The sequence below is a fragment of the Stigmatopora nigra genome, chromosome 10 (assembly GCF_051989575.1).
Source record: "Stigmatopora nigra isolate UIUO_SnigA chromosome 10, RoL_Snig_1.1, whole genome shotgun sequence".
Classification (NCBI taxonomy): Eukaryota; Metazoa; Chordata; class Actinopteri; order Syngnathiformes; family Syngnathidae; genus Stigmatopora; species Stigmatopora nigra.
In genome coordinates, this window is record NC_135517.1 from 6,418,932 (window position 1) to 6,440,545 (window position 21,614).

A 21,614-nucleotide genomic window follows, 5' to 3' on the forward strand; every position below is an offset into this window, starting at 1 on the left:
TGTTCTGTCTCTGTCATGTCAAACTTTGTTTAGTATTGAATCACTGAGTGTTTAGGTCAGTCAGTGTGTGGGACTTCTTTTGTCTCTGAATAAGTCATTAATACAGGTCTTTGATTTTAAAGCCAACAGAAACTCCTCAGGTGGATGAACTGGGGGTAAGATGCTACACCTCCAAACCCCTCTTCCTAGGATCTTTTATGTTTCTGTTTTTATCTTAATTCAGATTCATATTTTTTTCATTCTAAGATTTTCATTTCCCTTTCTGTTTGTTTTGCCCATGTATCCTTAAGAATTGTTTCTTTGTAAGTTCAGTAATTTCTAGAATAAGCAGTGTGTGTCACTCAAACGCTGTAATGTGGCAGCTGGTTTTATATACCGGCTTCTCACGTTTGTAGTACTGCTACATGGTTTCTGCCCCACATTGTGGAGTATTTAGCCATGGAAGACCAAAAAAAAAAAACCCTTTCCTTGGATAAGGTCATCCAGCTCTGATCTAGCAACCTCCTAGCCGACCCGTTTCCGGGTTGGTCCCACTGTGACTCTGCATGCAGTGACTCTGGAGTGAGGGTGCCATGCTTGTGCAGACGTGTCCTGTCAAGTATGGCAAGATTTTCTCCAGCATGCCTGCCTCCTTGCTTCCTCTCCTTGTAGGTTACTGATGACAGTGCTTTGGACTTGGTTTGGCAGAAACATATGAGCGCAGGTTCCACTGCTGTTTAACAACGGTAATCTATAGTAGCCATGTTTTCATGGATTGGTGCAGTTCAATTTTCCACAAAATATTTTGTCACTGCATAATTCTACAGTCAGATAAACATGTTGGCATTGACCACCACGAGCTTAAAGGAATGTCAAATGTTTTCTTGTGCTCAAGTAATTGTGTTTTATTATTGGCCAAAATATTAACCCAACAAACTAGTGCTTATCTTCCCATACTGTATTGTTTGGTGGAAATTTGGCCACATCTCTTTCAAATTCATATTTAAATATGCAATGGTGCTCTTCTAGCTCATATGTATCTGCTCCTTAGTCCACAACATCTTCGGACCTGCGCAGCCAGAGGTCCAGTGTCTCATGCTGCATCTATGCTGCTTTTGACTTTGGCATATTTTCTTTCCAGAACACAGAGGACAGCGCCCGGATCTCCATTACCTTCTTCCGTCTATTCCGAGTCATGCGGCTTGTCAAGCTGCTTAGTAGAGGAGAGGGCATCCGTACTCTTCTTTGGACATTCATCAAATCCTTCCAGGTGACATTTTGAATGAGGTTAAAGCCAGTGACTCAATATTGTATGTGGCGAATTTTAAAGACTATAAAGTAAAAAAAAAACAAGACACCAAAAATGATGCATATGCAAGTCGCACTGGAGTGTTATTCGCAAGCCCACCCAAAGTATGAAAAAGATGTGCGGCTTATAGTCCAGAAAATACGGTATTGTCTTAATCTTTTAAGTGGTGAATAAGTATAATATGCTTTTGTGACAATTATTATTTGAATTTACAATAAGTTGCACCTGCCAGATTGTTTTTTATTTTTAAAATGTCTCTTTAAAGTTTAAGTAACATTTTTGTAGGGAATTTATTCAATCAAAAACCAAAAACAAATATTAAACATGATATTAAATATGGTATTTTTATGGATAATTTTATTATCTTATTTTATTTCTTTCAGGCTCTGCCTTATGTCGCTCTTCTGATAGCTATGCTGTTCTTCATCTACGCTGTCATTGGAATGCAGGTCCTTACCCCAAAACTTGATAACACCAACGTGTTTCCCTTCTCACAATACACCCAACAACTCTCTTTTAGGTGTTTGGGAAAATTGCGATGGTGGACGGAATGCACATCAACAGGAACAACAATTTCCAGACCTTCCCTCAAGCTGTGCTCCTTCTCTTCAGGTCTGGGGAAGATTTTGTCAACTGTCTAACCTCACGGAAATTTCAAACCTCTATTGCATTTTTATTAACATTTGATTCCCAGATGTGCCACTGGAGAGGCGTGGCAGGAGATCATGTTGGCTTGCATGCCGGGAAAGTTGTGCGACCCCGAGTCAGACTACAACCCCGGAGAGGAAATGACATGTGGCAGTGGATTTGCAATTATCTACTTCATCACCTTCTACATGCTTTGCGCCTTTTTGGTAAATATATCCATGGCCCTGTGAGGCCAACACGCTAACCACTCATCCGCTTGGATGTAAATATCTTCATATCTTTTTTCTTCATCCACTAGATTATTAATTTGTTTGTGGCCGTCATCATGGACAACTTTGACTATTTGACACGTGATTGGTCTATCCTTGGTCCACACCACCTGGATGAATTCAAGAGAATTTGGTCGGAGTATGATCCAGAGGCAAAGTACGACTTGACTTCTGTGAATGATACCTTGATTGCCTTACAGTGTTTTTACAGCAATCTTTGACCTTTTATATCTTACCCAGGGGAAGAATTAAACATCTAGACGTGGTCACACTTCTTCGACGAATCCAGCCTCCTCTTGGCTTTGGTAAACTGTGTCCTCATCGAGTAGCGTGCAAGGTCTCCTTACTTGTCTTTTTATCCTCTCACATTTAGAACGTCAATATTCGGTACACCTGCATTTTATACAGGCAATCCTTGACTAAGAACACTACTAAATTCCATTCCTTTGCCGGTGACATAATCCAAATTTTGGCTTAAATTGGATTTCACTGTTAAAATGAATATGCGTGGCGACCTCCAGGAGATTTTAGTAATCCAGAAATTCACCTCTTGGATACACATCATGCCATAAAAATGTAATTTAAGTATGACTACATTAAACTTTAGCAGGTGTACCAAATATTATGACAGTTTGATTATGAAACACTGAAATATTTATCCTAAATATCCATCTTTCATCTTCCCTCCCCTTTCAGAGGCTGGTGGCAATGAATATGCCTCTAAACAGTGACGGCACAGTCATGTTTAACGCTACTCTTTTCGCCCTGGTGCGAACAGCCCTCAAAATAAAAACTGAAGGTAAAAAAAATTTTGAATTGGAAAAAAAAATCCCATTTATTACTAATGCCTAGATTGCTTTAACTGTAAGTCGAAAACTGATGACTCAAAAGAAGAGCTTTCACTCTGCTGCAGGGAATCTCGAGCAAGCCAATGAGGAGCTGCGAGCTGTCATCAAGAAAATCTGGAAGAGAACCAGTATGAAACTGCTGGATCAAGTAGTGCCGCCTGCTGGTGGTCAGTCACACTCACTTTCCGTGCTTCTGGCACATAACCTTTTTTTACATACACACAAATATATATTAAATGTGCTGCTTGTGTACATATTGAAATGCATTGAATGCCTTTATTGCAGGGGTGGGCAATTCATTCCATAAGAGGAAACCTCTCCAACAATCTGGTATCTTAGAAGTGCAATGAGTGAATTGTAGTCAGGTGCTTCTTGTTTCAGCAGATTCTATTGGTTAAACTGTCTCTGTTGGATTGGTTGGAAGAAAAACCTGCACCCACAGCGGTCCATAAGGACCGGGTTGCCCACCTCTGCTTTATTGTCATTAGATTAGCAAGACAGAAATAAGACACACAAGAAATTGTAGACCTAGTTAAAAAAAACTGGAGCCACACACAGGGAGTTCACAAGGTGGGGACCTTCTGCAGACTGAGACTGGGGTTAGCATAGAGTCCCTCAGTAGTTGGGAGGTTTTAAAGATCATTATACAAGTACAATGAGATTTTAAGCTTCATGCATAAATAAGTAGTCATAAAAAAGATTTATATACAATAAAAAATGAAGGTTAAAAATGACTAAATTGATTAGTGAGGTAGCTATAATGTTTTTGTGCAAGTATCAAAGTGCAAGATAAAAATTTGCAGTGCTAAGACTGAAGTAAAAGTCTTGAGAAAATTACTTTTTGATATGTATTATGGTGTTTCTGAATCTTCTCCTAGTTACAGTGTCTTTCCTGTCCTTGTGTTTTCAACCCACTCTTCTCATGTTTTGGATCCTGACGGAGGCTGCTGATGTCAGGCTTGCGTGGCCTTGTAGACAGCCGCTCGTTGGGACTGTTTGTCTTCTTCATTTCTTTCATGTTTCTGCTTATTTTCTTATATCTGTTTGTGTCTGTCCAAGTCTTTGATGCACTTCAGAATATTCTGAAGCAGTTCTGTTTTAGGGTGGTGGCATGGAACTAGTGTTGCCTTTCTCTCTCTGTCTCTCTGATCTTTGTCCCCAGTTTTCTTGTTCAAAGTGATCCAGACCTCTGCTTTACAAAGATTTTTACAGTCTTGGCTACAGCAAAATCCACAAAAATGCCTGAAACACTTTATTTGGGAGCACTGTTACTGATAAAAAATAAATACTTAAAAAAATATGCTATATCAACGATGACATTAAACAACAATTTTACAGTTGATCATGCAAATCAGAGATCGACCGATAGGGGCTTTTCAGGACCGATACAAATTGTTAGCAGTTAGAGGAGGCACATTTGTAAAAATTAGAATAATTTATCAAATTAAGACAAAACACATGATTATACTCTGGTTCCAAAATTGTTACTATGACATTTCTAGTTAATTAATTCAATTTAATCAAGGAGACCACTTGTCTAAAGAACCTTGTTCACATTTCTTCTGGTGTTTTTTAATATGAATGTGCTGTATGGACCACTACGAGAGACAGTCTTAGAACTTGTCTTCTAGTCGGAAAGTGCTGAATTCCTCTTCTCGGCCCCGAAAACCATCCGTCCGGGAATTTGTGCATGTGCTGACCTGCTGACACAGGAAGCATTTAATGTGGTCTGTTCACTCAGATGATGAGGTAACCGTGGGGAAGTTCTATGCCACCTTCCTGATACAGGACTACTTTAGGAAATTCAAGAAACGTAAAGAGGAAGGCCTAGTGGGTGCGCACCCCTCCCAGAACAACACCGCCATCGCATTGCAGGTGAGTTTCTGCCATTCAAGTCCAGTTGAAAGTCAGTGTGTGAGCAAACATGGACTGTAGGACTGTAGTGTTTTGTCTATAACATGTTTGTACGCATTTCATTTAAATATCAAGTGTGCTAACGTGGTGGTTTGTGAGTCAGCAGGAGGTTCATCTCGCTCTGTAGTATGGATATGTTGATATTTCATTTGCAGCTGAATTATGTATCAACGGTTTGTTTATTGTCAAACATGTTGATGTTAAGCGTTAGCCATCATTTCTATCTTACACAATTCACCCGTCAGCTCATGAAAGTCACCTCGAAAGCTTGTTTTCTGTTCCACTGCAATATGCAATATACACCCTAGGCCGCAACATAGGTTCAACTGCACAGTCTAATGAGATTACAATGAAAACAAGTGTGTTTGCTTGTTTGTGCTTGTATGTCAGGCTTAATTCCGAGACTATGAATCCCATAGTTGTCTAACTTGGTTAAATAGTGCGTCATAGCCAGAAGTTTACATTTTCTAAATTAGTATTGGTCAACAAGAATGACTTCATATTTTTATGTGGTACAAAAACAAGTACTATATTAGACTATAATTTGGCTTTTCTCATGTTTCTTCCCAATCATCGAAAACATGCTTGGTAGGCAGAAAACTCTAAATTGTCACTCGATATGATTCTGAGCACAAATGGTTTTCCCATTGTGCCCTTGGATTGACTGACAACAAATTCAGGGCGTCAGGATGGGGTAGGCTCACATTGCTCACATTAAACTGTGCAGGAATACCTAATGAAGTGGACAGTAAGTGTATAGCTGCACTCACTTTCACCACAAGTCAACTTCAGGCAGTTGCAACTGATTTAAGTCTATCCATGTCAACTTTTAAACAAAGGTTAGACCAATTTCACCTAGTGTACTTGAGCTAAAAAGTCAGTTTATATTAAATTGAGCACATTTGTTTTTCTGTGCATGTCTGTCTGCACTGTACTTTATATGTCAGGTGTCAAACTAGCAGGCATGTGTGTGCGGTTGTGGCTGACAGGTGTCATTTTTTTTAGATAAAGGATATATCCAACAGTGCTTAGCGCCGTTTTTGTTTTAATGGTTACAGGCTGGCCTCCGCACACTCCATGATATTGGGCCCGAAATTCGCCGAGCCATATCATGTGACCTGCAAGATGATGAACTAGTAGACTTTATACCAGAGGAAGACGAGGAAATATATAGGGTAACTGATTTGATTTTACCTGATAGGGGTGATGTTTGTGACATAATACATCACTTGCACCATATGGACACAAGTGGTAGGACATTGGAATTAAATTATGAATTCAAACTCTATAGAATGATAACAGATTTGTTTCGAAATATGTTATACAGGTTGGAAAATAGGCTGCCCAGTGAAAAGTGGTTAGCGTGTTGTTTGTTCGCACAGTTCTTCTTAGTATTTATATTTTGTTTTATATCAGATTTTTTAATGACTTTGTAGAATATATTATTGTTTGCTAGTATGAAAAGATTCTAAAAGATCCTAAAAATCTCGGTATGGCCAGAAACTTTCAGAATGTCTGCAAACACATAATATCCTCACCAGTTTTACTGATGAATGTAGCAAAATTCTCAGCAAAATGTGAAAAAAATGACGTTTATGCATCTCTATTTGTAATCACCAAGTGTCAATGCACTTTTGTCCATATGGTGTTAATACTCTTGTGTTTTACGACAAACACATTTAAAAATACGTACATACTTTAATCAAATGGAATAGTTGCACTCATTCATGTTTTGTCCTATTTCAATTAGTACTTATTTATTTTTTCCATTTGTAATTCAGGACAAAACAAATTCATTTTTCGCCCACACAACCCATGCACCCATAAGCCAGCTTCCTATTTTGCTCACATCAATTCTAAAATCTCAACATCAATCCTTTATTCATTTGTATTACAAGCAATGAAAATGTTGGAGTTGTCAACGTGCGTATTCCTTGGCAGCGTAATGGCGGACTCTTTGGCAACCACCTAATAAACGGAGGTCATCGAAGATCCAACGGCCACCAGACCAACGCTACACAGCGCCCTTTGCAGGTGCAGCCGCCCCCTCACTACGCTCACATGGAGCAACCGGTGGGACGGCTTTCTCGAGCCAACGCCATGTCCCACGGCAACCATCGTCACCATCACCACCACCATCATCACCACCGCCACCACAACAACTCTTATGGCAAGTCTCCCAAATCCACCAATATCAACCTCAACAATGCCAACAAGTCCAGTCTACCCAATGGGGGGCACCAACGCTACTATGAACACGCCCCTCCCAACGGCTACCCAGTTCATCACAGCTCCTACTATGACTATGAAAAGTCTCAGACCCCGCAAGCTCAAAGGTACCAACCATTTATTTATCTACCTGTAGATAAAAGCATTTTTCAATGGTGAATTTTATATGAAGAAAGGCTGGATGAAGCTTTGGCATAGATGCGCTTTTATTTATTTTGCTTCTCGATCACTCACCCTGAACAGGATATTCGTTGTGTTTTGTTTGCTTTTATTTTTTCGTTAAGTAGTCATTTTTTACAATTTCTTGTGTACAGCCTGTTTTTTACGACCGAAACCTAAGGCACTACTTTGGCATTTTACTAAATGGGAGAAAAGTAAAAGGCCCACATAAAACATTCTGAGTCCACCACCCCTTTTTCCCCTTGGAGATGTTTATTTGGGAAGAGGCTGTTATTTATTTAACGACTTGTTTGCGGATCAAAATGATTCGAGTGGAGGCTGCTTTTTTGTTTTTAAGGATAAACAGTAATCAGTTTTCCTACCTTCAGTTGACTGACTGCTAGATTGCCATTGTTATTGATTGGAAGCCTGAATTCTGATGTTGCTGTCCATCAGCGAATGATGGTCTGACAATCCTGCGTTTTAAAGATAGTTGGCACACTTATGGACGCCGCATGGTGTAGAGGTTCACTCACCTGACTTTGGTGGCTTGTTTCCCGCTGTTAGTGGTACGATTGGGAGTACAGATGGTCGTTTGTCTCTTTGTGTGCCCTACGACTGACTGGCGACCAGTCTAGGGTGTAGTCTGCCTTTCGCCCAAAGACAGTTGGGTTAGGCTCCAGCAACCCTTTGCAGAATGTGCCGTATGGAAGATGAATGAATGTCCACTTATGTTAGTTTCCCATCACTTGAAATGAAAGGTCTATAATCAGTTTAACTTTTCATTTTGCTCCTCTGTGCACCTGAAATGGAGTAAATTCTGTCGCAAAAAAAGGCAGGTGACTCCATTTGTATGCCGGTATATAGGCAGAATCCCACTCCATATCAAGTGTCTCCCATCCAAGCAAACTTTATTCATTGATACTCCAATATGGGCCTTGTTTTTTTTCCTGGCAACCATTGAGTGTGTGGGACAATTTCCTTTCAAATACTCTTAGTGTGGGAACTTTAAAAAAAAAACGAGATTGTCCAGCACTCTGTATGTCCACCATCATACTCCTTTTTTTCATACATATATATTTGATTACTGTACATATACTGTATGATATACAGTAAAGAGCTGTATGATATACAGTATATATATCACTCTTTTCCTGCCTTTTTTTCTCTGTGTTCTCTTCCTTTCTCCGTCTTAACTCAAATGTTTTTTCTCGGCCAACCCTCTGCTGTCACGGACAGAAGGCGCTACTATGAGACCTATGTTAGGTATGTTGTTTTTCCAGGTTTGGCAACAGCAGTAACAGCAAAATAAAGGGTGTATTTACTACATTTTTCACATTTGGGTCAATGGCTGTCTGTATCCCTGCAAAGTGCATAGTTAAAGTGTGATATGCTGGTCAGTTATGTCTCTGGTTAGTGAACAATTCATATAAAACTCAATCATGGGAGGTAAAATGGGGGCAAGTGGCCAGCATATTGCGGTCAAAAGCTCCTTTTCTAATGCATGTGGCTTGTTTTGGCACATGGGAATGTTAGATCCTGTTAAGTGGTGGCCACTGCTTTACACTCATCAGTTTGATTCATTTTTTATAGCTAGATGGCTTTATGTGGTTTACATAAGCACCAGAGGTCTTCAAGTTCTAAATCTATGTCTTTCGGATTGGGTGTGTTGGTTCGTTTTCATGCTTATATGAGGTTTCAAAAGCACTGCAACTCTTAAGGCTTGCATCTGCATGGCAGTGCATGACACAAGTTCAATAAACCTGTCTCTTTCTAAAGAGTGCACACTAATAATTCTTTTCAGGTCCAACGGTGGGGATAGACGTCACCCCACCATCCGCAGAGAGGAGGAGTTGGATGAAGATCGCTTGTCTGGGGAGTATTTTAGTGGAGAAGAGTTTTATGAAGATGACAGCATGCTTTCGGGGGACAGGTAGGACAGCAACTCAATCACTGATCAAAACGTCATAAAAGTGCCATCTAATCTGGAAAAAAAACTTTTTTTTTTTTTGTAGGAAATAATATATATATGTTGGGATTGCACATAATATCATGTCCTTCTCCTTTTATAAGATCTAATGCGATTTGTATTGAAATTAAGATACCAGAACAGTGACGCAGAGTATGAGACCCCAAAAGGTTACCATCATCCTGACAGTTACTATGACGACGATGAGCAGCCTCTCTACCATGACTCAAGGCGGTCACCAAAAAGACGTTTGCTTCCTGCCACTCCTGAAGGTTTGACTGTTAATTACCTACACTAAGCTAACTTTTAACGTCACAAAATAATTGTACAGTCTCGTTTCATAGGAAAAATAACACAAAACAGAGTATTTGCCACATTAACATTTGTACTCACTGGTCGACGTGTGTTGCTCAGGTCACAGAAGGCCGTCTTTTAACTTTGAGTGTCTGCGGAGGCAAGGTAGCCACGATGAGCTTCCACATCAACGTACCGCACTACCACTGCACCTTATGCAGCACCAGGTAACTAAAGTAGTAGCACATTGCAGTAGCACATTGAAAATGACACAATGTGATTTTGCCATTATTCACTTTGCAAGTCTATTTACACTGTGCCTCTTTAAAAATATTTATCTCTACTTCTAAAATGAGTTTCCAACAAATCTCTGGAGAGACAATACGCAGGCAAAATCCTGATATCGTCAATCGAATATTGCGAGCTTTTCTGTCATTTTACTCAGTATTCCTGAGTTTTTTTGTAGTAACATTAGGCATTGTCTCTTGTCAGGTCATGGCTGTAGCTGGCCTGGACTCCAGCAGAGCCCATCACCTGTCCCCGACCCGTTCCACCCGCTCCTGGGCCACGCCTCCTGCCACCCCCACCAGCAAAGACCAGTCACCGTACTACACCCCTCTCATCCGTATAGACCACCCGCACAGGGATAGTGTCGCCAGCAGCCACATATCGGTGCGCAAGAGCTCGTGGTATTCTGACGACCATGAGTTTACGCAGAGGACGTACTCGCCTATTCACCTGCAGGTGCCACCCGAGTACCACAGCCAGTACCACCAGAAGCGAGGTAGCGCCACTAGTCTCGTTGAAGCGGTGAGTTTTTTTTTATTTTTGTTAAATTATATCTCACTGTAGTTCAATTCAATTACAATTGTTTTGAATTTGGCCTGATTGCTCAATGTTTTTTTAAACTATTTATTAGTACAGCTATTGCTGGGAATAACCCTTGTTGGAGTTTCTATATTGGAAATGGCTTCTAGTACATCACTTTGGATTTTGTGCCCATTTGCTGAAGCCAAAAAACTTGGAAAATGTAGTCACACAAGTAGTGTAGATTTCTTAATTATTCTTATTACAAATCTCATTTGCTGTGATGAGCCATCCATCAACTTTAGTTGACGATTAAATAGCTCATTCTTGTGTATGTGGGATACCTACAATAAAACTCACAAAAGAAGATAGAAAACAAGTCAATATCTGGTGTTACAAGCATAACAAATGATGTATATAAATGCCAATATAACTTTATTGTCTCGCTAATTGCGTTTTACAAAATGCCAAATTTACCGACTCAAGAATAATTGCTCAGGAATAATTACAGACATTTGGACGGCAGCACGCTCGTAACATGAAAGTGACGACAAGCTTCCTTTGTTTTTGGGGCAGGTTTTAATATCCGAGGGCCTCGGGAGGTACGCCAAGGATCCCAAGTTCGTGGCGGCCACCAAGCACGAGATAGCAGACGCCTGCGAGATGACCATCGACGAGATGGAAAGCGCGGCCAGTCATCTGCTGAATGGCGGCATGGCCCCGGTGGTCAATGGCGTCAACGTATTCCCTCTCATAACCACGGGGGACTTTGAAGTACAGGATCCGGCGGCCAGCTACAGCGACGAAGAGCCCGAGACGGAACCCCGGGCTCCCTACGAAGAGGATTTGGCTGACGAAATGATCTGCATCACGACTTTATAGCGGAAAAGAACCCTATGACCCGACTACAATCAGTGAAAATACAAGACGCATTGTATTTACAGGCTCTGACCAAAAGAAGTGCCTTCACACTGAAGAGAACGGCATAGGGAAGAGAAATAAATACCCACGCGCCCCACGTTTCATAGAAGGAAACTTCTCTCCCTTCCAGACGGGGCCGACCTGACCTTCCCGTCAAAGGGCTTCTTGACCTGGGGGTCCGGGCGGAGACCATCCAGGATGAGTGGCGAGGACGTGCCATGCTCTCTCGGGCTGGCGTGGAAGGGTGATGACAATCAGATGTACGATGTCATTACCTCTGTCACTTTATTAAGGTTTGGCATATCATGCAAGTTTTCAATGCAAGCATAGAAAGGCATATCTGTCCTCCCGATCCGTCCCACGTCCCCCAATCCTCCCTTTTAGTCCAGTTTGATCCCTTTTGTCCCGTGTTACTTAACAGTAGTAATGCTGCAGCCGAGTCACACAGCAAAGAGTTAGTACAACAAAACAGAATATATGCAGGAACTAACATGTTACTTTTCAAGCATTTGTGATGAATGCACTGGTAGGCAGGTTATTTCCAAATGTAGAATAGCCTGATCCACATTTCCTAGTTGAGATGCTGTAAATTGTATTATATAATACAGGACACTTTGTAAAGAGATATTCTATATTTTGTAATTATGTATGATTTCCAAGATCAGCAATATGGACCATTCTAATGTGCTATAAAAAAAAAAAAAGCAGACACCCACTTATTAGGTACCATTTGTTGCATTTGATTTGCAGAAATGCAGTTTCTTTGTCTTTTGATTGCTTTTGAGCACAGTTTGAGGAGGTTTTTCCTCGTTTGACCAACAACACAAGCTGCACAAGCCAAGCAAAATTCTGATTTCTTAGCACAAAAAAAGCTCATTCATTGTTTGGTCTAAAGTCAACCCCTTTTTTTTTTTTAAAGTACCTTGCGGAAAAAATGTGATTCCAACTTTATTCACCAACCGGATTCCTAAAAAGTTGTGACACTATACAAACTATGAATAAGAAGAAAAGGGAAAATTGTTCATTTTAAATTCCTTGCTGTTGACAAATCTTCAAAAAGTTGATTTCACGTGGGCCGGACCATTTTAGATATAATATTTAGATTGTTTTTAATTTTTTATAATTGGATTAAAAGCCCTGAATATTCAATTTTTTATAGATCTAAAACAATGTTTATTTTAGCCTTTTTTATATATAGTTTTAGATTTTACAAAATATTTTTTAAATTAAAAACACAGGAAAATTCAATAAAAAAATTTCAATTATTGATTTAAAAGGAGGAAAATCAGGTAGTTTAATATACATCTTTACTCTTCATTTTAATTTGATCCTAAAACAAAAATTGCATTCTATTTTCATCCCAATTTGTGTCACGTCACAACATTTTCGGAATCCGCTTTGAAGAATCAATCAATGGTTGCTGCTTTATTTCTTCCTCAAATCTAATTATGCTTGCTCTTTATTAAAATGCCTTTTTTTTGCTGCTGAAAGAAGATAGATGGAATAGCAAAAATAACAGAGGGTAAAAATGATCATTAAAGCTCGTGCTGTAGTTTTATTGTTAATGTTGATGATGATGATGGCCCCTTTAAGAGTCTTTATAGAATTTGGTTGATTGCATGAGGACAACATCGAATGGAAAGTGTTCTATTGAGTAATACGAAAAGACCCTCTCCACTTTATGACACCCCCCTTTCTCTCTTTACCTGCCTGGCATGGTGTAAACCACGTTTGGCAAAAGTGACAACATATCCTTGTCGAAATGTATCTATTATATGTGTCACTGTGTCCTACGGGGTGTTTTAAACAGGGTTAAAAAAAAAAAAAAGATGAATCCGCTGATGCCGAAATGTTCGAACTGGGAAGGCCGATGAACACAAGCTAACTTTATTTAAATGATATAACGAGATAACTGAAGTAAGCTTTAGGAAAGAAGTCGGATTAAGCGTTAAGAATATTTAGGATTCTTACGAACTGATGTATATGTTTAAATCTGTCGGCCTGTAACTGCTGTACGCTAATTTAAATGTCATGACAATGTAGATTTCCATTTTATGTGCACATTGAAAGGGCTCTTTGAAATGTTTGTGCGTTCAAAACAAAAACAAAAAAGAAGTGTTTAAGTCCTTTTGCTGATGACTAAAAGGAATGCACATACATCACTGGCACATTGTACTATTCGTAGCAAATGATGAACTGAAGATATGCATTCTTTTGTAAAACTTTGAAGCATTGAGTTAATCTAAAGATGAAAAGAACTTACTTTTACCTCAAGTCAGGGATTCCTGGAGAAAAAAATGAGTAAATAGTGACTTGTTTGAGTCTTCAATATTAGCACATAGTTGTTTGTCTTTGCACAAGTTAAGTGTATTGTGCTTTTTGTTTCTCCTTTTTATAAACTGATTTGTGTATTTAAGGTGAGAACATTTTTGTACTTTTTTGTGACTGTGTGTTTGGTTTAGTGGAATCTATATTTGTCATTCATGCCTCATCTTAAAATGCTGGGAATGAAAGAGAATTCAAAGGATATTTTAAAAAGGTATGTTGTTGCTCTGCTGGGAAAACATGAAAATGGATCAAATGCCAGTTTACAGAGAAACGTACCGTTTCTATCACTTAGCGTCATATTATTACGGATATAAGTACTTTTATTAATGTTTTGAAAGCTGTATTAAAAAAAGAGAATGATGTAAAATATGTATAAAGTATTGGGGAAAGACCTATGGTAATGTTCTATACTTGAAAGTCTTGATATTTGCTCTTAAATGTTTAATTTTGGTTTACATCTCTTAGTAGCAAATACTTTGAAATATACAATTGAGTTTTGTAACAATACCTTTTGAGTTTTTTTTTTTTGTTTGATCTTGGCCTTGTCTTTTTTTCAAATTATGTTATTTATTTTCTATTGAGCATCATTGAATAAACTCATGCTGAAATATGATTTTTTTTTGGGGGGAGTATTTTATAAAGGGTTATAGCCAAGACCATAAAAGAGCTTTAAATACATAAGCCATATGTTTAACACAAAGATAGATGCATTGATGTTAGGCAAGTGAAAATGGTTTTGGATGATTGGAGGATTTAAGCGGGTAAAACTTTGTTGGAGGTTAACTCCACGATGGTCGCTGATTCTGATGCTTCTTCGTCCTCCGGCCACAACTTCTTGCCACATAGCAGGAAAGGCACGGCATACTTGCGGAACTAGAACACATTAGGGCAAAAAAAATATAGGCCATTTATGATTATTTAAAGGAAGGTTGTCAAAGCATTTTTTTCAAAGGGCCAAGAAGGTCAAACATGTTGTTTCAACTAATACTAAGCAGACAATTTGACCAAATGAATGTTTTTTTTGCAGAAACAAGCACCACCTGTTTGCAATGAACAGATTTCACTTGCAGGAAATCTGATTGGTCAAAATGTTTGAGTTTGATTACTGCATGAAAGGACATTTTATGGAACATAACATATTCACTCACCCACTGTTGGTTCTTTAAGAATTGAAAGCCCATTTAGTGGCTGTGTGGACCCAACTAATGGACATTTAAACTCAGTTATCTGAGGTATAGATGGTGGTTTCTGACGCTGCTTTTTAAGCTTAGTCAACCGGCCCGCTCTACAGCCTCGCCTATGCGTCCAATGCCGACGCCACCTTTTCTGCAAGACGGCCTCGATTGACGGAGTTCCCGGCGATCTCGCTATCTCCTCCGGTATGTTGTGCATGCAATGGAAGTCGTTGGAAAGCATAGTTTCCTGCCGGAGACCGATTTTTAATAAGTCCATACGGGTATATCTGATGCTAAAGTCTGGCTTTGAGGAAGAATTTGAGAAAATAGTGGAAAAGTAGGAAGAGTTTGAAAGTGGTGCATCCATATGCTTTGCCATTTTGAATTTGAATGTGTTCCAATGTGTCCTTGGCCCACCCAATTGGCTCTTTATGTTTGATCCCATTGCTTTAGAGTAACATCAAAGATGATGTCACATATAGATACACTTATTAGTGTATGGAAAAATGATATATTCTTGTTTAACAAATGAATTTTGATTTATTTCAAGTTGCATCCTCCAATTTTTCTGAAGGAAATTTTATTTTTTCTATCCATTCCTGTTTTCAATTATTTTTCTTGGTTCGATATTTGTTGAAATTTCAATGTTTATAATATTTTAACTTATCTTCAGTTAATTTATCTTTATTATTGTCCAATAAGTTTTCAATATTTCAATAAGTATTGAAAGACATTAGAAAAAATTGAAAGACTAAAATTTTAATGAGTCGTTATGTATTTCATTGGTCAATTTTGGAACTCCTGGTTCTCTATCAGGCCTTTCAGAATTAATACATCTGATTTGTTCAATTCGAATCCTGTATTTTCTCCTTTTGACCACTAGATGTCAGAAAGGATTAGTTAACAAAAGCGTATTTTTGAATACCAACCTGTTTGTTGCAGTAGATGTAAATAATGGGGTTGTATACTGTACTGCTCTTCGCCAAGTAAACAGGCATTGTTGCCACCAGTGGGTTAATCTCCACTTGCGGATTGAAGACCACTATCATGGACAGGCTGGCATAAGGCAGCCAGTTTAGCATGAAGGTCAGGACCATGACGATGACCATGGCCGCCACCCTCATCTCCGCTTTAGCTACTGCACCGCCCTCCACGCAGGCCATCTTCGTCACCTGGAGTACATCATACATGTTTTTTTTACCTTTACATCATGCACTTCATTCATTTTCCCAACCGCTTATCCTCACAACGGTCATGGGGGGTGCTGGAGCCCATCCCAGCAAGGCATTAGCAGACGGACAACCATACACGCTCGCACTCATACTTATATATCCATATACATACATACAAAGTCAATTATTAGAAACCGCTATCAGTACATATTATTAATGCACTTCTACAGCATCATAACAAAAATATGTGCCCCCTGACAAATATATAATCAACACATGCATTTGCGTGAAAGCCCACCTGGTGTAACGTCCACAGTAATTTAGTGTAGGACATCAAGATGACTGCAAATGGAAGGGCGAAGCACAAGGCGAAATAGCAAAGGATGTAGGACACAACGTGAGGTTCTCGGCTGTGCCAGTCGGGCGCACAAGACGTTCCGACGCCTTCCAGCTCGTACCTGCCCCATCCCAAAAGGGGGGGCACGTTCCATGTCAAGGACCAAAGCCAGGACAAGGCAATTCCCCTTAGTGCATGCTTCTTTTGAAAGGTTAATTGCCCCAAAGGTTTACATATGACAAACATCCTTTCCACGGCGATCAGGGCAACGGTGCACAGTGATGTAATGCCTGGAAAAGTAGGAAGACATAAGAAGAAGTGTTTAAAAGTCACTGGCGTTACTGCCTTGGCTCACCAAACAAGGACACGGCAAAGCCCTCCATCACACAGCCTGTTCTTCCCAGGGAGAAGTACCCCTGGGCGTTGTTGACTACAGACAGAAGTCCTCCGGTCATGGCCGTGCCCAGGTCTGCCACAGCCATGTTCACCAGAGCGTAGTTGAGCGGCTGCCTCAGCTGCTTGTGCATGAGGGACACAATGATCACTGTAGCGTTGAGCAAGATAGCCGGCCCGGTAAAAAGGGCCATTGCCACGGAGAGTAGGATGAAGCCAGTGCGTGACAGCGGGGGGTCCCCGTGTGGGCCCAAGTAGGAGGAATTGGGTGTAAAAAGGGAATGCTGCATAGTTGCAGAGCTACAGGAACCGATAAGAGAATTTGAAGAGGAGTGCTGAGATTACATGCCTTGAGTCTGCTGACCAAATCCTCAGGGACTGGATTTAACAAAGATTAAGCCACCCCAGACAAATGATCATCCGTGAACCTTTTGCGTTATTAAGCACTGGGACAAGATGACCCCTCCACGGGAATCCTCTCACTAAGCAGGTGTGATTCCTGAGCCACCACAACACTCCCAAGTCAAGCAATTATGTTGAAGACGTAGTATTTACACACTATGGAATCATCTATGCCGTATTAGTCGGGGGGTTATTCTACATCTGTCAAAGGCTAGTGATCATAGCTCAATAGATCATATGTTTTAGGCTAGCAACTTTTTAAAGAATGATAGCTTTTGATAGTATTATATTTTATTGTTTTAAAATTATATACAGTATAATAGTACAGTATTTTTGTCCAGCATCCAAATCAATAATCCTACTTCCACATGCATGCTTCTATTGCTTTTATACTCAATAAAATAAGGATATCGAAACTGTAGTTTCATCAACAGTAACATATATCTAAAATATGTGCATGACACTGAAGCCCATGTTCAAGAAATTGAGTGAGTAGGTAATAGGAACCATCTCATATTCTGAACCATTTTATCCTCATTAGGGTCACAGGGGGTGCTGGAGCCAACCCCAGCTGAATCCGGGCGAGAGGTGGGGGACACTCTGAATTGGTGGCCAACCAATCGCAGGGAAGGCACAAGGAGACACACAACTATTCACGATCACATTCATATCTAGAGGTCATTTTAAATGTCCATTCATATCTTTTGAATGGGGGAGGAAACCGGAGTACCCAGACAAAACCCATGCAGGCCCGAGGAGAACATGCAAACTCCACACAGGTGGACTGACCTGGATTTGAACCCAGAAGCCCCACTGTGAGGCAGACGCCCTAACCACTCATCCACCAAATTGATGACAGTGTTTTTTTTGTTTTTTTAATTTGATATTTTAATTTCATTGTACCCATTGTACCTGACAATGAAGAATTTATGTTCTACTTCTTCAGGGTGACTATAAACCAAGTCCTCCACTCTTCCTTATAGTATTCCATTGCGAAATAGTGATGTTAAGCCCCCTAGGATTTAACACACACAGGTGCCCCATGTTTAACCTTCTAAGAGGGTTATGTTCAATCAAGTCAAGACTGAGATTACAATTGTTTGGGTTAAGAGTTCACTGACACGTGATGTAAAATCAAACTGTCATTTACTGCATTGTAACAAACAGTAAGTTTACTAACATTTTAACCCGAATTGATGTCTGGTGTTCTGCTGTGTGACTGTGAAAAATAGTCAAACTCAGTTGTTGGCTTTCAATTTCGTACAGTTCCCGACAAATTGCCCTTTTGCGTCACCGTTGGTTTATTTGGTATTTTTTTTTTTTAGCTTTTACAAAGGATCAGAAGACTGAAAAGAATTTTCTCAAGGACACATTGGCCACTTTGAGTTAAGGACTAGCTTCAGTTTCATGGCAGCGAACTGCTTTATTGGACACTTAATTAAAGCATCGGAGCAGTCAGCATTGTGAGGTCACAACGATCCGGGGCGCCTTATCGCCGCATTCCAGACAGTTCGGGGCTCCTCACAACTTTGATGTACGACGCAATTACTAAACTAATAAAAGCTTCAGGTTGAAACACTACTGCTTGTAGTGGGTTGTGCCAGTTGGGGTTGTGGTCACTGGTCACGTTCCAAAAAATGCGTTGGATGCTATTCATGCTTGGGAATATGCACAAGTTTGCAGTCCCAATTCTCAAAGTGAAGAAGTACAGAAGGAGGCTGAGTGGGTTGGTTTTGTGTCTTTTTGTTAATCTCCAGAAACAGTCATCGTAATACAGTGGTATCTTGAGATCCGATCTTAATTCGTGAGCAAATATGTCAATTTACTCGTAACTCAAACAAACGTCTCCCATAGAAATGAACTAAAAACAAATTAAATTGTTGCAAGCCTCTGAAAAAACACCCAAAACAGGATTGGAAAAACATTTTTATTAGTTCTAATTTGCCATCTATTTACAAAGTAACCAATAGCTAGTGGTTTAATAGTACTAAAATGTGTTTAATAGAACTAAACTTAGACGGATTTCGCGGAGGGGAGGGATTTTGTGCATGGCAACACGCTCGTAACATAACATAAACACATTTAAATGAACTTAGATTACGATGCAGACACTCAAAAATAAATGTAATCTAACCTGACACTAAACTTAATTGTAATTTGTCGAGGTACCACTGTAATTATGCCATTCTAAGAAGCACCTTATTGTCATTATGCTATTCTAAGAAGCTTCCCTTAAGAACCTTCTTTACATCACACTTAAATCGCTACAGTCTAGTTTCTCCAATCTAACCGTAGCTTTTAATGATAAAACGACAGTCTTTTCTATCAGGATTTTGAACACATAGAGAGTCCATAAACAGGAACAACTTCTTTCATTTAATGGGAATCAATCCCAGTCCCTTGCTTTAACTGCAGTTTGGTTTTGCACGCTAATAATTTTATAGCCTACCCTGTTTTGCGTACTCTTTCCCTTGAATACTCTTCCTCAGACTATTCTCCTATTGGAAAATTGCGTCGTAATTTAAGGGTTCCGTTTGGTAGTGCAAATAAGAAAAGCAGACTGCAAGGAGAAATAGTTGCCTTGTCATTGGTTTACTTTAAATTGCGTCACATTACTGCAATAAGGTGCAGTATTTGCTCCAGAATAAAAGTGAACAATTCCATTTTGCACGTGTAAGCATTTATCTCTTTTCAAAGAAGTGCTGTTTTACATAAAGGTTTTTCACTGACACTGAAATAGAATAGAAGTATTGATTTCATTTTTTTAAATTGTGTGTTTAGCTTTTTGTGTATATTATGTTTTCTCAGCTGCCAAACGTTTGCCTCTTAACCAACCACCAAGTTCACTTCAGTTTGCAGTCACCCTTTCATTCCAATGGAAAATATTTTTGCATTTCTTATTTGTGTTAATGTTATTTTTTTAAAAGTCTCGCCAATTTCATACAAAATTGGTGTACTTTGTCACTTTTAAAGAGTTTGGGTAGGATTTGTGACTTTGGAACTATTTCTCTCCCTCTACCTCTATCTAATTTTCTCTCTCTCTCTCTTTCTCTATCATTTTTCTTTCTTTCTTTCTCTCTCTCTTTCTCTCATTTTCTCTCTCTCCATCATTTTTCTTTCTTTCTCTTTCTCTCTCTCTTTCTCTCATCCATCTCTCTATATATCACTCATTTTTTCTCTCCCTCTATCATTTTTCTTTCTCTCATTCCGTCTCTCCCTCTCTCTCTCTCTCTCTCTTTCTCACCCCCCCCCCCCCCCCCGCCCCCTCTCTCTCTATCTTTCTAGTATCTCTCTCTCTTTCTCTCTCTCTCTCTTTCTCTCACGGAGAATGGCGTGGAGGACCTCGTCTATCACAGAAGGATAACGTAACCCCAAGAAGAAGAAGAAGAAGAAGAAGAAAAAGAAGAAGAAGAAGTCCCTCTGGGAGTCCATTGGTCCCCCCCTCTTGCCGACACATTGGGATCATGGTGCATCTCGAGCGCACATGTCGCCTGCTCAGCGTGCCGCTGTGCATCTTAGCCGGGGTCAGCGTGCTACTGTTGGAAGCGACGGCATCCCAGCAGGGGATCCCTCTGTCCGTGTGAGTGACGAGCGATTGTGACGGGAGAGAGATGTTGATTTCCTTCACTCAAGAAATGCACTACACGTCCGGTATATATATACTGTTGTGGGACTATTTTGTTAACACGTATCTCGATTGATTGTAATTAGTGAGACAAAGAAAGTCGTCTTTAGAGATTTTTTTCAAGACGTTTTTCTTTCTTTTCTCACTATTTTATCATGCTAAAACAAATTGGCAACTCATGAAGAAAATATCGTAGATTAATGAATCGCAACGGTTTTATTCATGATTTTAGTTTTAATATTAGTGACCTGGAAGCGTTTTCTTTCCATTATTGTTAAGAAAATTGAACACTGAAGCGAAATGTGTTTTTTATTCGTTTGGTTTTCTTTTTCCTGATCAAATTAAGGTACGTAGTTGACCTGGATTTATAGATTTAAATGAACGACATCTTTTCAATGATTAATTTGCTTCCAAAACGTTTTTATTTTTTATGTTCCATCATTCTAATAATAAAATGATGTTAAAACATTTAAATCAGTTAAACTCTGTCAAATTGTCAAACATAAGTAGTGTACTTTGAATAATAATAAAAAAAAGATGTCTTAATGAAATAAATGAAGAAATTTAATGAACTAGGTATACTATACATCGTGGGTTGCCAAGTCCAATCTTTAAGAGCCCCTATCCAGTCAATTTTCTATATTTCCCTCCTCTACCACACTTGAATCAAATGATCAAATCATCAGCAAGCTTGATATTAATCCCGATAATTTGATTTAGGTATGTTGGTGGAAGGAGATATGGACCTTTAAAGGACGACATTTTGTTCTTGATGAAAATGGAAGAAAAAATGACTCCATATTTTTGTCAAGCATTTGTTTCACCAAAAAAAGGTT

The 21,614-nt window shown here is 39.4% G+C and overlaps 3 protein-coding genes across 13 annotated transcripts in view; 2 read left to right on the plus strand and 1 right to left on the minus strand.

Moving 5' to 3' along the window:
- The window catches only part of cacna1da (calcium channel, voltage-dependent, L type, alpha 1D subunit, a), a 44,628-nt gene extending 32,484 nt beyond the window's left edge, over positions 1-12,144 (plus strand). For 5 of the 10 annotated variants that reach the window (XM_077726373.1, XM_077726377.1, XM_077726376.1 and 2 more), the window contains 18 exons: positions 123-155; positions 1,121-1,249; positions 1,672-1,737; positions 1,809-1,900; positions 1,983-2,142; positions 2,235-2,362; positions 2,446-2,542; positions 2,902-3,004; positions 3,119-3,220; positions 4,795-4,928; positions 6,026-6,142; positions 6,909-7,303; positions 8,595-8,621; positions 9,160-9,288; positions 9,457-9,596; positions 9,739-9,845; positions 10,111-10,428; positions 11,002-12,144. In XM_077726373.1, the coding sequence (XP_077582499.1) occupies positions 123-155; positions 1,121-1,249; positions 1,672-1,737; positions 1,809-1,900; positions 1,983-2,142; positions 2,235-2,362; positions 2,446-2,542; positions 2,902-3,004; positions 3,119-3,220; positions 4,795-4,928; positions 6,026-6,142; positions 6,909-7,303; positions 8,595-8,621; positions 9,160-9,288; positions 9,457-9,596; positions 9,739-9,845; positions 10,111-10,428; positions 11,002-11,307 (2,583 nt within the window). In that variant the 3' untranslated portion in view covers positions 11,308-12,144. The remainder of the gene's footprint in view (positions 1-122; positions 156-1,120; positions 1,250-1,671; positions 1,738-1,808; positions 1,901-1,982; positions 2,143-2,234; positions 2,363-2,445; positions 2,543-2,901; positions 3,005-3,118; positions 3,221-4,794; positions 4,929-6,025; positions 6,143-6,908; positions 7,304-8,594; positions 8,622-9,159; positions 9,289-9,456; positions 9,597-9,738; positions 9,846-10,110; positions 10,429-11,001) is intronic. The other 5 variants (XM_077726379.1, XM_077726378.1, XM_077726383.1 and 2 more) reach the window with 3 other exon arrangements.
- Positions 12,145-12,576: 432 nt separating this feature from the next.
- LOC144203108 (parapinopsin-like) lies at positions 12,577-17,126 on the minus strand. 2 transcript variants are annotated; one of them, XM_077726384.1, is made up of 4 exons: positions 16,714-17,126; positions 16,320-16,648; positions 15,779-16,021; positions 12,577-14,547 (listed from the first exon to the last, which is right to left on the minus strand). In XM_077726384.1, the coding sequence occupies exons 1-4, from the start codon at positions 17,039-17,041 to the stop codon at positions 14,428-14,430; spliced, it is 1,020 nt and encodes a 339-aa protein (XP_077582510.1). In that variant the 5' UTR covers positions 17,042-17,126; the 3' UTR covers positions 12,577-14,427. The 2 variants fall into 2 exon arrangements, 1 of the variants encoding a protein (XP_077582510.1); XR_013327613.1 differs by lacking the exons at positions 15,779-16,021; positions 16,320-16,648; positions 16,714-17,126 and adding an exon at positions 14,823-15,269.
- The window catches only part of cacna2d3 (calcium channel, voltage dependent, alpha2/delta subunit 3), a 30,362-nt gene continuing 23,461 nt past the window's right edge, over positions 14,714-21,614 (plus strand). Inside the window, exons 1-2 of the mRNA XM_077726385.1 lie at positions 14,714-15,053; positions 20,439-20,733. Of these exons, the coding sequence (XP_077582511.1) occupies positions 20,618-20,733 (116 nt within the window). The 5' untranslated portion in view covers positions 14,714-15,053; positions 20,439-20,617. The remainder of the gene's footprint in view (positions 15,054-20,438; positions 20,734-21,614) is intronic.